This window comes from Cibotium barometz, chromosome 6 (assembly GCF_041138505.1).
Source record: "Cibotium barometz isolate CiBa-2024 chromosome 6, ASM4113850v1, whole genome shotgun sequence".
In the NCBI taxonomy this organism is placed as follows: Eukaryota; Viridiplantae; Streptophyta; class Polypodiopsida; order Cyatheales; family Cibotiaceae; genus Cibotium; species Cibotium barometz.
Genome location: NC_141051.1, coordinates 22626355 through 22644112, shown reverse-complemented (window position 1 = coordinate 22644112; position 17758 = coordinate 22626355). Strand labels below are relative to the sequence as shown.

At 38.6% G+C, this 17758-nt stretch overlaps 1 protein-coding gene across 1 annotated transcript; it reads left to right on the top strand.

Annotated features, from left to right (window-relative positions):
* Window positions 1-8672: 8672 nt before the first annotated feature.
* On the top strand, window positions 8673-9999 carry LOC147637526 (endochitinase 4-like). Its single transcript, XM_086799312.1, has 3 exons — window positions 8673-9250; window positions 9352-9457; window positions 9570-9999. The coding sequence occupies exons 1-3, from the start codon at window positions 8830-8832 to the stop codon at window positions 9874-9876; spliced, it is 834 nt and encodes a 277-aa protein (XP_086655438.1). The 5' UTR covers window positions 8673-8829; the 3' UTR covers window positions 9877-9999.
* Window positions 10000-17758: the final 7759 nt, after the last annotated feature.

Below are 17758 nucleotides of genomic sequence, written 5' to 3'. Positions count from 1 at the left end.
TGGTGAATCCCATTAAGTGAGTACTGTGGAAGAGCAAGAGGTAGAGCAATTGAGGATGGAACATTATGATTCCTTAGCCCCATCACTCTATGAGATTTTGTTGCCATGTACTTGTCTATTTTGGGCCATTGTAGTTGACTTCATTGATGGTTTCCATGGGGGCGGGTAATGTATAAATCACCTTCCTATCATCCATGTTTAAATCACCTTCCTATCATCCAAATGCCATTCTATAGTGAGGATGCCCTCAAACCTCTACCAAGTATGCCACAAGCAACATATGAGCTAGGAGTACCCTGGGAGGATGAGGAACCTGGTGATGATGAGTCTAAGCTAGAATTCACATTGCATCTTTTCAAAAATGACCTTTTTACGATAGGCTTTTCTCTTCATTTTTTGTTATTTTCTTGCATGTTTCATCAAAGTGGCATCCACTTACCTTCACCACAGTTTGGGAGTGTGCCACACCCAACAACGCCACAAACAATTGTGCATATCCGTACTCGTCCAATCCTCTAAGTAGTTTTCCATCTCCTCATCGCGCGCACACACACACACACAGCGTCATAGGAGCATCATGAGTTGCTCCATCGGATGCACCTCGTTGACATAGTGGCATGGGTTTGCAGGCTTGAGGGACTCTGGATGCCATCGTTAAATAGTGGCGGCAGTAGGTATTGTGTGATGGCGGTTGCCTTCCATACTTTTGCCATGCTCGTGAGCCAGAGTCTGATGTCAAGTCCAATGAAGAGGGCCTTTACTATCATGTCTTCTTACAATACACAAGGGGAGAAAATTATAGATGTAAATGGTACCCTTGTGAATACCCAGTTGAGACAGTTATTAATACAAAAACTGCTTCATTGAGTTTGATGCAACCAGAGGCAAAGGAAACCTCGAGCAAACCTCGAGTACATCTTCTAGACTATACATAAGAACTTTCCCAATCTAGAGAACCATCATTTCTCACATCATTGGGTCGGAAGACATTGCATAAGATTTCTTAATAGAAAGAGGTCCCACATAGCAGGCGTAAGTAACCTGTGAATCACCCCTCTATACAAACCAATTAGAACAAACAGTGGAGGCCCACAAGCATGCTATATAATACGAGCATCCCCGATATACAGTTGCATAAATGCATGAGAGGATGGATTCATGATTGGTGTGGAAGATAGATCTACACATAATGCATATGCAATGAACCAATCAAATGAATGTATGTAAGATGAGTCTAAGTGTCTCATACCACATAGGTGCGTTGCATATACACACATAGGATGGTGAAATATAGAAGACATAAATGTGTTTGGAGCAAGTATATGAAATCAATATGATGTCCCATACCACCAGAATAATTCCATAGATCACTTCCTTCAGAATAGAAGTTTGAGGCGGCAGAGTGGCCAGTTCCCTTTGAAACTTAAATTCCAACACAAATTTTCTCTATGTGAAAAATTTATTTAAGTTAATGAATTTCAACTAATCTTAATAAATGAGATGTGATAAGATGTAAACGGGATGCGATAGGATGTGAATGGATGTGATAAGATGTAAATGAGACATGCTAAGATGTAAATGGAATGTGATAGGATGTGGTGTAATGAAAATGAATGTGGATGAGATGTGAAGTAAATGGATGTGGATGTGAATGATGAGATGAGAATGAGAAGAGAGGATATGTGAAAGGGTGAGATGGGAAGTAAATAGATGTGGATGTGTATGTGATGAAAATGGATGTGAATGTGTATGTGAAGAATCGATGTGGATGTGTATGTGAAGAATGGATGCGGATGTGTATATGATGAAAATGGATGTGAATGTGTGTGAAGAATGGATGTGGATGTGTGTGAAGAATGGATGTGGATGTGCATGTGAAAGAATGGATATGGATGTGTATGTGAAAGAATGAATGTGATGGATATGAATGAATGTGATGTGATGGATGTGAATGGATGGAGGTGATGTAATGTGAAATGGATAGATGTGAGTGAATGAGATGTGATGTGAATTGGGATGTGAATGAATGAGGTGATGTCATGTGAATCGGGGTGTGAATGAATGATATGGGATGTGAACGGATGAGATGTGATATGACGTGAATCGGGATGTGAATGAATGAGATGTGATGTCATGTGAATCGGGATGTGAATGAATGATATGGGATGTGAATGGATGAGATGTAATGGGATGTGAATCGGGATAGATGTGAATGAATGAGATGTGAGGTGAAATGGATGTGATGTGAGGTGATGTGAATCGGGGTAGATATGAATGGATGAGATGTGAATGAATGGATGTGATGAGAGGTGATGTGAATCGGGGTAGATATGAATGGATGAGATGTGAATGAATGGGTGTGATAAGAGGTGATGTGAATCGGGGTAGATATGAATGGATGAGATGTGATGAGAGGTGATGTGAATCGGGGTAGATATGAATGAATGAGATGTGAATGAATGTGATGTGATAAGATGTGGATATGGGCTGCTAGCACCCCAGAATTCGTTGCACGGAGGGGACATGGATCTTTCAGCTGGTATCAGAGCAAATTACTAAAGTGGATCAACCGAGAAGCCAAAAATGTCAAAAATTATGGAGTAATAGTAAAAAGTTGGAAATGTGTGATGAAATTCATACAAATTAATATTCAGACTGATTAGTAATTGGGTCTTCAAATAAAAGTACCGCAATTGCATGGAATCCCTGACTTGCTTGAGGCATAGACATGATGGTATTTACCTTATAACTCCAAGGACCATGACTACCTGTATATACCGAGGGTATAACTGCAGCTCTTTACTGGCAATATATATGAATAAATCTAAGACCTTGAAATTATAAGCAAAAATGCTATCCAGATGATGAATTTGAATGTGGTTGATATGATTTTAAAACTCTGGTTGAGAAAACCACAATGAGGATGAATGGGACGAGTCGCTATGATGATGTTCGTAACTGGAATGACGATAATGACTTCAGCAAATCACTATGAGATTAGTGGATTGTGCTGACAGATTGCTACTGTTAACACTTGACACAGTGGATCAAGTTAAGGGATGACAAATTAAAAATCTGTATAATTGAAATTCCCATGGAGGAGATGGAAATTGCGGTCTAATGGACCATTATTGTGTTAAAGATATGAATGATATGATCTGAATGAATTGTTATCTGATGAATGAGTTCTATATAAGGGTTCTTTATCCTAGGATTCTGTTGGGTTGACTAGACTATAAGGAACCCCAAAATCAGTTGGATATTAAGGGAAAGAGTTGTCCTCTAGTTTGCGAGATGAGGATATCTCGCGTTTTTTAAGTGGGGTAGGATGTAAGATTTCTCCCTCCAGCTTTTGAGGTGTACAGGTGTAAAGACCTCCCCTTTTGATCTTATAATTATTCCCCTTTCTGAAATAAAAGAAAGATTCTGTTTTATCCTGTTTTGGCCTAGAGAGAGAAAATATCTAGAGGGAGGTAATCCAAAATTGAGATATTTTTGGATATAAAAATCTTCCTAGTGTCTAAAATGGCTTTCTTGAAACAAAAATTCAAAAAAAAAACTTTCCAATGTACAATTGGAGTTAATTGAAAATAGGTATAAAGGACCTTAGCCTAAGAGTCTAGATTTTCTGAAATTTTTGGGTTGTGGTCCAATTAAGGTTCCTATGGACCAATAGGATCAATCCAAGTGTGGGGAGGAGATAAATCCAATTTATAAAAGAAAAATACCCAAAAAATGAGTAAATGCCCACATAAGATGAAGAGTTGAATGAGTACAAGGGTTATTAGTAAAAAACTATGAATATTACTAAAAAAATGAGATATTTTGGATATAATGATACATTTTTGATACCTTGGTAAGGAGAAGGGGGCTCTTCAAGGAGGCGCCTATTTCACATGTGTGGAGGAGTTTTAAACTAAAAAATAATAAGATATTTTTATCTCTCCTCTCTCTTGGATCAAACCAAATAAAAAAAGGAGCCAAACTGGTCCTAATCTTGTCCAAATTCAGCCAAACTGAACCTGAAAAATTCTAGAAACTAGTTGGACTTGGTTAGAGGCCTCCCTCATCTATAAATAAACCCTTAGCCCTTTGTAAAAAAATATGTGAACTATACCATGCGAGTATTATACTGAAATAATGATATTTTCTATTATCCTCTAAAAATCCTCTACAATTTGGAGAGAATGGCGTTTCTCTCTCTCCTCAACCTTCTTTGGAGTCTTCATCAACATACTAAACCAATTGATTGGTTGGGGGTCTCTCCTTAGAGGACTAAAGAATCAAGCAAAATAGTAGGTAAAGTGTGATTTATAATCTTTTTCTTAATCTCTAAATGTTTCTCACTTCTCAACCCCTCTCAAACTTGAGAAGTATGCAATTGAATGGCTCTTTAATGCAATTGAAGCTCTCTAATTAATTCTAGTGATAAATCTTATAAAGTTTCCATTTATTCTTAAATTAAAATGTTTTTTAAGCATATCTCTCTCTCCCCCAAAGAATGGTCAGAAGCCCAGAATGTACACAAGCCCAGAATACCTCTCAAAAAAATGCCTGACAGTCGGCTTGGACTTTGATTTCTTGGATGTTTTCTTTGACTTGGCCTCTTTTTCCTGGCCTCTTTTTCCTTGGATTTTTTCTGTTTTCGAGAAGCCTTTTCCTTCTCTGCGTTTGTCGTTTTCTTCTTCCCGAATTTAAACAAAGACATCATAGGTCCTTTCCTTTTCGATGGCTTCTTTGCCATCATAGGTGGGATTGATGGTGGTGGTGAATCTGGATCTGTGGGAAGATTCACATGATTGTCAAGCATTAATTTGATTGCCTTTTCTCTCATCATAGGTGGGATTGATGGTGGTGGTGAATCTGGATCTGCGGGAAGATTCACATGATTGTCAAGCATTAATTTGATTGCCTTTTCTCTCACCCACCAAATGTATGTGTCTGTATAACATGTTGTGAACTGCAAAAATTCATGACCAAAACCTTAGTATATATTAGGATATAGAAGTTTAAGGAAACTATTTGAATTTTTTACAACTCTGTTTGATGTGTTTATCAAAAATACTCACAGCTACTCTGTTTGATGTGTTTATCAAAATACTCACAGGTACTCTTTTTGATATGTCTGCTAGAAATTTTCATTGCATATATCTCCATGTGTTTGCGACCACTCTCCATTCACATGAGCTTCCATCACTTTGTAATGGAACCTATAGCAATCGGATAGTCCTTGTTTAGACTTTTAACTAAAGATTTATTACAAACTTAAAAGTTATCATTTATATTATTATAACTTACACGCAAAATGAAAAACTGATGTGGAGTTGTATTTTCGAGGAGTGGACAATGGAATGTTCCTAATGTGCTTATTATGTGTTTAGATGCCCTGCAAAATAACAAACCACATAAATTATTCAATCTAATACACATTGAATCTTAAACACAATCTCTATTAAAATTTAAATCTTACAACTTAGCTTCTCCATGCATACCAAGAATGGAATTCAAGAAATATGTCTTTATTTTCTTGATATCAATTATAATTCACTCCAATGGCTCCTACAAAATAGACAAAAGATTTTTTTTGATAGAGATGTATAAAAAGACATAAAGCAAAGTAAAACATATTTAAAATAAAATGCTTACTTTTCATTATAAGATACAATTATATATTGCACCTTTTCAATGTCGCATCTCCTCAACCATTCTTCCAGCCTTGCAAAATTTGTGCATGTTTCTCTTACATAAACATAGACTATGGGGTCTAGCAAAAAAATAGCAAAATAGGCCTCTAGGGGTAGGGTGGACAAAAGAAGCCTACAAAAAACAAATAAGAGGATAAATTAGGTAGTTATCTTGAAAAAATAAATTAGTAGATAAATTTTCAAAAAAGATAGCTTACATACTTAAGAGATATCAAGATCACAACATCATTTATTTATCAATTTCTCTCTGATAGCATATACATGTCTGAAGATGCTATATCAAGATACTCTGCACCATCAACAAAATCTTTTACATGAACAACAAGTTGTCCAGATACATTCTTTAAATCTTGTAGATTCTTCTCTTTAAGGTCTATCAACTCATCTCCCATTATGTTTTCTTCATCAACTCTCCTTTCTTCCTTAACAGCCATCTGTTCTTTGCCCTTCTTAGTCTTTATTTGATCTACAATCCTAGTATGCCTATCATGGGTAACATTCTCAATCTTAATACCTGCATCCTTAGGTTTTCTAGCTGGTGGGACATTCAAAATATTGAATGCCCTGGGGTCACTCAATGGGTATGCCTATCATGGGTAACATTCTCAATCTTAATACCTGCATCCTTAGGTTTTCTAGCTGGTGGGACATTCAAAATATTGAATGCCCTGGGGTCACTCAATGGTATAGGATGCGATAACTTCTCAAATCTGTATCTTATTAGCCTACAGGTGTGCATGTCTTTATCCATAAGAGTGATCTTATGTGCATGGGTAGAAAAAATGTAACTATCAATAAAAGAGTCTATAATGAAATCTTCTGTAGCCTCTTGAAGGCCACATATTGCATTGCCAGCCAATCTCATCCCAAGCTTCCATTCATCACAAATCTGTCACAAATCTCATGAAGTTAAGCTTGGGTGGTATGAGTAACTCGATATGTTTCTGGGCTTTCCTTATCCCTTTTGGGGCATTTACATGCTGATTGATTCTCTTTTTCAACTTTTGCTCTGACAACACGCTTTCACTTGCTGCGTTCTCTGCCAACCTTGGACTTGGTCCAACCCTCCTTACTATTTTCTTTGTTCTAACCATCTAAGCTAAGCCTGTCAATCAAACACAGAATCAAATATGACCTCATATAAAAACTTGCTTCATTTTGGATTTAGATATGGTAAAACATGATATGTACATACTATATCTTCAGACATTCATATGTGGCGTGAGAAACAAGCATTGTCTAATTTGACTAGATATAGAGTAATGTGGGATGGTGGAAGGTGAAAAGACGACGCAATATACCATATTGTTGTTACCGGATCGTCGTAATCGCACCGTCTTTCCTAAAGAGTTCCTGATCTGGTTGTTGCAAATCCTACCCTCCCCTACAAAGATGGATATATTTTTAAAATTCAACACTAGAGTTTGAGTTACAACACTAGGGTGTCTTCCTTTGGGAAAGCTTCTTGGGAAGCCAATATCCAGCCAAATTTCCTACTTTTCCACCATAGTAGTAACATGTGGCTTCTATTTCTCTAATTGGTTCTTCATGTGTAGAAATAGGTGTGGGATGGTGGGAGGAACAAGCATTACAAAGGCAATTTAATTGTATAGAGAGTGGTGTGGGAGGCATAAAAAACAATGGAAAGATGACGATATATGGTATCGTGTGTTACTACCAGATCTTCATATTCGTGTCGTCTTTCCTATCACGTTGGTGGGCTACTGGGGCTGGCATCAGTCATATATGTGCTAGAGCTGGTTGTGCTATTTCTATCCCTCCCTTGCAAACTTGGCCAGATTTGAAACCTTACCTTACTCATGTGAGGTTGAGTTACCCTATTGCAATGATTAGTAAGAATTTTATGGGGTTTCTTCCTTCTTGCAAAGAAACTCTTCACCCAAATTTCCTAAAGCTTGAGTTACCCTATTACAATGGTTAAGAACAATATGATGGGAAGCCCGTTGGAATGCCACTAGAGCTTGATTGACACTTCATGTGCAGAAATAGGCCTAGAGAGCTTGATTTCTTTGCAAATTATGTAAATCACAGACATGAAACTTTCATGGGCTGGATATGGAGAAACATGAATTTGTCCACCAAGAAGCTTTAACTAAGTATGAACTTTATGAGGCTCTTACAAGAACGGCTTGATCATGTAACTACTATAGAGCTTGATTGACACTTCATGTGCAGAAATAGGCCTAGAGAGCTTGATTTCTTTGCAAATTATGTAAATCACAGACATGAAACTTTCATGGGCTGGATATGGAGAAACATGAATTTGTCCACCAAGAAGCTTTAACTAAGCATGAACTTTATGAGGCTCTTACAAGAATGTAACTAGTATAGAGCCTTGTATCTCCCTAGATGCCATCTTACATGCCATTTTGGTGTTATATTATGAATTATAAAACTCCTTTTGGGGAACTCATGTGATACACTTAGGTGCATGTACTCACCATCACCATTGACCTCACTAGCATGCCTTGTGTCCATTCAACTCTTCCCTTTGATTGGCTAAGTGGGAAGCCTTTTTTATGTGACGTGCAGGAGGATTTTGTGTTGCAGTCAATGTCACGTACAATGAAAACTCACAAGCTTGGATAGTTTCACATGCCACTCTGCATCGTCCATGTATGATGTATCACAGTTCCAATCTTCAGCTACCAACCTTCTCAAAGTGTGAGACAAGTGGACAAAGCCGCGCCCGGGGCATCTTGATTGAAAAGGTGTTGTTTTGTGCTCAAAAGTTGCCGCATGTGTGTGTGTGTGTGTGTGTGTGTCATACACGAAGTAGTGTTGTGTAGGAAAACTCAAACTCCGAGTGGACAAAGCCGCGTGCATCGCCTTTTTGACTGGCGCAGGGACAACGTGTACAAGCGAGCTTCTCTCGCTCACGGTTGAACTTGTCGCGGCTTGATCTAGTGACACCCTATAAAGAGCCCCTCCTGCGCTCCATCCATCACACACAAACACACACCCCCCCCACTACTCTCCTCTTTCTCTACTAGGAGGCAGCTCTAGCTAGCCCACCACACCCAAGAAGTTTTGCGTTTCAACACAAGTAGTTTGAGCGTGCTCTAGTTTCTCTGCTCGAGATCAACTACTCGGCTTTACCGATATGGGACTTGGCGCTCCCAGCACGGTGTTGGTGCTGGCTTTGTTGTGCTCCGGCTTCTACTGCAGCTGCTGGGCGCAGCAATGTGGCAGCCAGGGCGGGAACGCAGTGTGCGCCAACAACCTTTGCTGCAGCCAGTATGGCTACTGCGGCAGCACCGACGACTACTGCGGAGCCGGCTGCCAGAGCGGGCCTTGCAGCAGCGGTGGCGGGTCTGGCGTCTCCGGCACAGTGACAAGCAGCGTGTTCGCCCAGTTCCTCTCGCAAAACAGCGGTTCAGGCTGCCCTTCCAACGGCTTCTACACCTACGACGGCTTCATCGCTGCGGCTAATACTTACAGCGCCTTCGGCAACACCGGCAGCTCCGACGTCCAGAAGCAAGAGCTGGCGGCCTTCTTTGCCAACGTGGCCCACGAGACAGGAAGTAAGTAGTATTGACTTCCCATGTACCCTAGCTAGGGCGCATGGACGCTATCGATACCTCAATTAGCATCTCTAATTATGCTGATCTCGATACTCCCACAGGCGGTTGCTACGTGGAGGAGATCGACAAGGCCACCTACTGTGATTCCTCAGCGCCCTGTGCATCAGGCCAGCAGTACTATGGACGCGGACCCCTCCAGCTCACATGGTACGTAATGCTGCAGCCGCGCCCATTCAATCAGCCGCCCGCCCAATTAAATGTGTCTGTGCTTTATTATAATCCTTCCGTCCACTGCTCATCATCGTTGCTGCCGCTGCAGGAACTACAACTACCAGGCCGCCGGCCAGGCCATCGGTTTCGACGGCATCAACAATCCGGGCATCGTCGCGCAGGACCCCACCACCTCCTTCGAAACGGCGCTGTGGTTCTGGATGACCCAGCAGTCCCCCACCTGCCACGATGCCATGGTGAACGGCCAAGGCTTCGGCGCCACCATCAACGCCATCAATGGCGGCCTGGAGTGCGGCAGCTCCGCAAACCAGGCGGAGCAGCAGGACCGCATCACCCGCTACCAGTCCTTCTGCTCCATCCTCGGCGTTGACCCCGGCAGCAACCTCACGTGCTAAGGCCCCAAACGGCGGACGCATCGTTTGCAGTACTAAGTCAAACACACTGCAAAAGATGCCGATTACATGTCATTTTTCGTGGGTGACACTTCGGAATTAATAATAATAATAATAATTGGCTCTTTTCCCTCTCCACAATAAGTTGAAAATATCTTGTGAGATTTGCTCCTCGCTCTTGTCTCAAACACATGCGGCATGCCCTTCAAAAGACTAGTGTCAAGACCCATCTCCAACGGGTTGAGCTAAGCACACCATTAAAAAAGACAACTTTGTTAAGGCATAACCAATCACACACATTGAAATCACTCTTGTCGCAGCATGCCCTTCAAAAGACTAGTGTCAAGACCCATCTCCAACAGGTTGAGCTAAGCACACCATTAAAAAAGACAACTTTGTTAAGGCATAACCAATCACACATTGAAATCACTTAAGACACAAAGATGGTATCTACTACATGAGAAGCAAACTTCTCTCTTAGGGGCATCTCTCTCTCTCTCTCTCTCTCTCTCTCTCCCTCCCTCTACCTTTCTCTCTCTCAAGCCACACACACCCACATAGGCAGCCTCTCTCTCTCTCTCTCTCTCTCTCAAACAAAGACATGCATCTTTCTCTCTTAGGCACATCTCTCTCTCTCTCTCTCTCTCTCTCTCTCTCTTACACACACACACATATATACATGCACACATTCCTATTCCTCTTGCTCTCTATCACTCACACACACACCAGTGAACTTGCATGACGAAAAATTTTGATTTGTCAAGATACCCAATCATAAGTTGCCGCATGGCATTGATGGATATGTGGCTTGCTACTTATACTACTATATTATAGTGGCTGGCAAAACGAACGGCAATAGACTGCTATATATGTTTATGCACAGTTATCTCTCTCTCTCTCTCTCTCAGAACCCTTTCTTGTTGGCACTAGCTTAACACCATCCCCATTGGCACTATGGTCATGGATATTCCCATCATCATACCCACGTCCACCATCGCCATTACCATCGTCGCCACCATCATCATTAATGCCATCACCCTTTTGAACCGCTGCTTCATCTTCTTCTTATGCATGTGATGCCTCTACTGCTTTGCCCGCCTCTTCTAGTTACGAACATCATCATAGGGACTCGTCCCATTCATCCTCATTGTGGTTTTGCACAGCTTATCGCTTTTCAACCAAAATTCAGGAATCATCATTTTTCAATCAGAATTCAAATCAACTCATCAGTTCTCAACCAGAGTTTTAAAATCATATCAACTACATTCGAATTCATCATCTGGATAGCATTTTTGCTTATAATTTCAAGATCTTAGATTTACTCGTATATATTGCCAGTAAAGAGCTGCAGTTATACCCTCGGTATATACAGGTAGTCACGGTCCTTGGAGTTATAAGGTAAATACCATCATGTCTATGCCTCAAGCAAGTTAGGGATTCCATGCAATTGCGGTACTTCCATCTGAAGACCCAATTACTAATCAGTCCGAATATCAATTTGTATGAATTTCATTACACATTTTCAACTTTTTACTATTACTCCATAAATTTTTGATATTTTTGGCTTCTCGGTTGATCCACTTTAGCAATTTGCTCTGATACCAGCTGAAAGATCCCTGTCCCCTCGGTGCAACGAATTTTGGGGTGCTAGCAGCCCATATCCACATCTCATCACATCACATTCATTCACATCTCATCCATTCATATCTACCCCGATTCACATCACCTCTCATCACATCTCATCCATTCATATCTACCCCGATTCACATCACCTCTCATCACATCCATTCATTCACATCTCATCCATTCATATCTATCCCGATTCACATCACCTCACATCACATCCATTTCACCTCACATCTCATTCATTCACATCTATCTCGATTCACATCCCATCACATCTCATCCATTCACATCCCATATCATTCATTCACATCCCGATTCACATGACATCACATCTCATTCATTCACATCTCGATTCACGTCATATCACATCTCATCCGTTCACATCCCATATCATTCATTCACACCCCGATTCACATGACATCACCTCATTCATTCACATCCCGATTCACACCGCATCTCATTCACTCACATCTATCCATTTCACATTACATCACCTCCATCCATTCACATCCATCACATCACATTCATTCATATCCATCACATTCATTCTTTCACATACACATCCATATCCATTCTTCACATACACATCCACATCCATTCTTCACATACACATCCACATCCATTCTTCACACACATTCACATCCATTTTCATCATATACACATCCGCATCCATTCTTCACATACACATCCACATCCATTCTTCACATACACATTCACATCCATTTTCATCAACATACACATCCACATCTATTTACTTCCCATCTCACCCTTTCACATATCCTCTCTTCTCATTCTCATCTCATCATTCACATCCACATCCATTTACTTCACATCTCATCCACATTCATTTTCATTACACCACATCCTATCACATTCCATTTACATCTTATCACGTCTCATTTACATCTTATCACATCCATTCACATCCTATCGCATCCCGTTTACATCTTATCACATCTCATTTATTAAGATTAGTTGAAATTCATTAACTTAAATAAATTTTTCACATAGAGAAAATTTATGTTGGAATTTAAGTTTCAAAGGAAACTAGCCACTCTGCCGCCTCAAACTTCTATTCTGAAGGAAGTGATATATGGAATTAATCTGGTGGTATGGGACATCATATTGATTTCATATACTTGCTCCAGACACATTTATGTCTTCTATATTTCACCATCCTATGTGTGTATATGCAACGCACCTATGTGGTATGGGACACTTAGACTCATCTTACATACATTCATTTGATTGGTTCATTGCATATGCATTGTGTAGATCTATCTTCCACACCAATCATGAATCCATCCTCTCATGCATTTATTCTGGGCCTAGCTGCCTATCTCCTGGTCGTGCCCATGACACCCCATAACCCCCCCTTCTCGGTGTTGTCTTGCAACAGCACATTTCTTTTGCCACTCTTCATGGCTACCGATTCGGTGACGGCGGTGGCTTTCCCTTTCTTTTTATTGCCTGGTTATTAGGATAAACAATTGGTGATAAGAAATGTTGGAGATTCGTGAGTCGTGTTGGGAACGTTGTCGGAGAAAACTACCAAAATCGAGGCCGTCCAACTGACCATGGATTTAAAGCCAAATCTTCCAGGTAATTAAATTGTCTTGATCGAATATTTGGTGTGGATGCATGATGGACAAACTGCCATCTACTATCGGGGGTTCTTCGTCGGCTTTTGCTAGAGGTTTTTTTGGTGAGTGTTTTCCTAAGTTCAAAGAGGGAGTTCTTCTACAACATGTAAGATCCACCAGCGGCCTGATTTCTATAATGATCACCAACATAAACATGATGATTATCCACCTTAATCGAAAAACGATCACAATAGCTAGACATTGTCATGCCATTGATGATCTGCTTTGGCACCATGAAGCTCTCACAAGCTTGCAGGTGAATATGACAATCTAGCAGCGATTTAGAAGGGTGATGGTGACGGTATTAATGATGATAATGACTTCAGCAAATCACTATGAGATTAGTGGATTGTGCTGACAGATTGCTACTCTTAACACTTGACACAGTGGATCAAGTTAAGGGATGACAAATTAAAAATCTGTATAATTAAAATTCCCATGGAGGAGATGGAAATTTCGGTCTAATGGACCATTATTGTGTTAAAGATATGAATGATATGATCTGAATGAATTGTTATCTGATGAATGAGTTCTATATAAGGGTTCTTTATCCTAGGATTCTGTTGGGTTGACTAGACTATAAGGAACCCCAAAATCAGTTGGATATTAAGGGAAAGAGTTGTCCTCTAGTTTGCAAGATGAGGATATCTCGCGTTTTTTAAGTGGGGTAGGATATAAGATTCCTCCCTCCAGCTTTTGAGGTGTACAGGTGTAAAGACCTCCCCTTTTTATCTTATAATTATTCTCCTTTCTAAAATAAAAGAAAGATCCTGTTTTATCCTGTTTTGGCCTAGAGAGAGAAAATGTCTAGAGGGAGGTAATCCAAAATTGAGATATTTTTGGATATAAAAATCCTCCTAGTGTCTAAAATGGCTTTCCTGAAACAAAAATTCAAAAAAAAAAAAACTTTCCATGTACAATTGGAGTTAATTGAAAATAGGTATAAAGGACCTTAGCCTAAGAGTCTAGATTTTCTGAAATTTTTGGGTTGTGGTCCAATGAAGGTTCCTATGGGCCAATAGGATCAATCCAAGTGTGGGGAGGAGATAAATCCAATTTATAAAAGAAAAATACCCAAAAAATGAGTAAATGCCCACATAAGATGAAGAGTTGAATGAGTACAAGGTTTATTAGTAAAAAACTATGAATATTACTAAAAAAATGAGATATTTTGGATATAATGATACATTTTTGACACCTTGGTAAGGAGAAGGGGGCTCTTCAAGGAGGCGCCTATTTCACATGTGTGGAGGAGTTTTAAACTAAAAAATAATAAGATATTTTTATCTCTCCTCTCTCTTGGATCAAACCAAATAAAAAAAGGAGCCAAACTGGTCCTAATCTTGTCCAAATTCAGCCAAACTGAACCTAAAAAATTCTAGAAACTAGTTGGACTTGGTTAGAGGCCTCCCTCATCTATAAATAAACCCTTAGCCCTTTGTAAAAAAATATGTGAACTATACCATGCGAGTATTATACTGAAATAATGATATTTTCTATTATCCTCTAAAAATCCTCTACAATTTGGAGAGAATGGCGTTTCTCTCTCTCCTCAACCTTCTTTGGAGTCTTCATCAACATACTAAACCAATTGATTGGTTGGGGGTCTCTCCTTAGAGGACTAAAGAATCAAGCAAAATAGTAGGTAAAGTGTGATTTATAGTCTTTTTCTTAATCTCTAAATGTTTCTCACTTCTCAACCCCTCTCAAACTTGAGAAGTATTCAATTGAATGGCTCTTTAATGCAATTGAAGCTCTCTAATTAATTCTAGTGATAAATCTTATAAAGTTTTCATTTATGCTTAAATTAAAATATTTTTTAAGCATATCTCTCTCTCCCCCAAAGAATGGTCATTCCTATGACCTATTCTATATTCAATTAATGCTTCTCATGGAGAAATTCTCTATTCACAAATCAAACTCTAGGCTTGTGAAGCTAGAGGTTTAAGAAAATGGTTTTTATACTTATATGCTTGAAAAATATGGTAACATTATGGGATAAATCCAAAAATTAGATTTAATGCTAAAAGATAGTTATACTATCATAATTATTTTACTATATCTTATTCTTTTCATAAAAATTAAAAATTGCCAGTAATAACAGTGGAGCTATGGCAAAATTTATAAGAAATTGATGCATAATTCATTCTTATGCATAACGTGAAAAGAGGACTTCCTATCATATTCTAGGATTGAATATCCTAGGTTAAAACAATGGTTTTTGTCACATTCAATGGAAAACTAATTTTTAAGTTTATGTGTAATTAAATAATTAAGAAATGAGAAAATTATGATAATTATATTTAATGATAAAAGATGAATTCTTATGACAATTAGAATTCAATCATTTAGATGGGAAAATAGAAATTCTTAGTATATTGGAATTATTGGATATTTTATTTAAATTCAAAGATGAATTTTAGATAAATTTATTTTATCTATGAGAAATAATTAAATGGTAAAAGAGGAATTCCTATGACATTTGGAATTCAATCGTTTAGATGGGAAAAGAGAAATTCCTAGCATATTGGGATTATTGGATATTTTATTTAAATTCAAAGATGAATTTTGAAAAAAATTATTTTATCTACAAGAAATAATGAAATGGTAAAAGAGGAATTCCTATGACATTTGGAATTCAATCATTTAGATGGGAAAAGAGAAATTCCTAGCATATTGGGATTATTGGATATTTTATTTAAATTCAAAGATAAATTTTAGATAAATTTATTTTTATCTATGAGAAATAATTAAATGGTAAAAGATGAATTCCTATGACATTTGGAATTCAATCATTTAGATGGAAAAAGAGAAATTCCTAGCATATTGGAATTATTGGATATTTTATTTAAATTCAAAGATGAATTTTAGATAAATTTATTTTATCTATGAGAAATAATTAAATGGTAAAAGAGGAATTCCTATGACATTTGGAATTCAATCATTTAGATGGAAAAAGAGAAATTCCTAGCATATTGGAATTCAATCATTTAGATGGGAAAAGAGAAATTCCTAGCATATTGGAATTATTGGATATTTTTTTTTAATTCAAAGATAAATTTTAGATAATGGCATGGGTTTGCAGGCTCGAGGGACAGGATGCCATCGTCAAATAGTGGCGGCAGTAGGTATTGTGTGATGGCGGTTGCCTTCCATACTTTTGCCATGCTCGTGAGCCAGAGTCTGATGTCAAGTCCAATGAAGAGGGCCTTTACTATCATGTCTTCTTACAATACACAAGGGGGAAAAATTATAGATGTAAATGGTACCCTTGTGAATACCCAGTTGAGACAGTTATGTAATAGTACATACAAAAACTGCTTCATCGAGTTTGATGCAACCAGAGGCAAAGGAAACCTCGAGCAAACCCCGAGTACATCTTCTAGACTATACATAAGAACTTTCCCAATCTAGAGAACCATCATTTCTCACATCATTGGGTCAGAAGACATTGCATAAGATTTCTTAATAGAAAGAGCTCCCACATAGCAGGCGTAAGTAACCCGTGAATCACCCCTCTATACAAACCAATTAGAACAAACAGTGGAGGCCCACAAGCATGCTATATAATACGAGCGTCCCCGATATACAGTTGCATGAATGCATGAGAGGATGGATTCATGATTGGTGTGGAAGATAGATCTACATATAATGCATATGCAATGAACCAATCAAATGAATGTATGTAAGATGAGTCTAAGTGTCCCATACCACATAGGTGCGTTGCATATACACACATAGGATGGTGAAATATAGAAGACATAAATGTGTCTGGAGCAAGTATATGAAATCAATATGATGTCCCATACCACCAGATTAATTCTATACATCACTTCCTTCAGAATAGAAGTTTGAGGCGGCAGAGTGGCCAGTTCCCTTTGAAACTTAAATTTCAACATAAATTTTCTCTATGTGAAAAATTTATTTAAGTTAATGAATTTCAACTAATCTTAATAAATGAGATGTGATAAGATGTAAACGGGATGCGATAGGATGTGAATGGATGTGATAAGATGTAAATGAGACATGCTAAGATGTAAATGGAATGTGATAGGATGTGGTGTAATGAAAATGAATGTGGATGAGATGTGAAGTAAATGGATGTGGATGTGAATGATGAGATGAGAATGAGAAGAGAGGATATGTGAAAGGGTGAGATGGGAAGTAAATAGATGTGGATGTGTATGTGATGAAAATGGATGTGAATGTGTATGTGAAGAATCGATGTGGATGTGTATGTGAAGAATGGATGCGGATGTGTATATGATGAAAATGGATGTGAATGTGTGTGAAGAATGGATGTGGATGTGTATGTGAAGAATGGATGTGGATGTGTATGTGAAAGAATGGATATGGATGTGTATGTGAAAGAATGAATGTGATGGATATGAATGAATGTGATGTGATGGATGTGAATGGATGGAGGTGATGTAATGTGAAATGGATAGATGTGGGTGAATGAGATGTGGTGTGAATCGGGATGTGAATGAATGAGGTGATGTCATGTGAATCGGGGTGTGAATGAATGATATGGGATGTGAACAGATGAGATGTGATATGACATGAATCGGGATGTGAATGAATGAGATGTGATGTCATGTGAATCGGGATGTGAA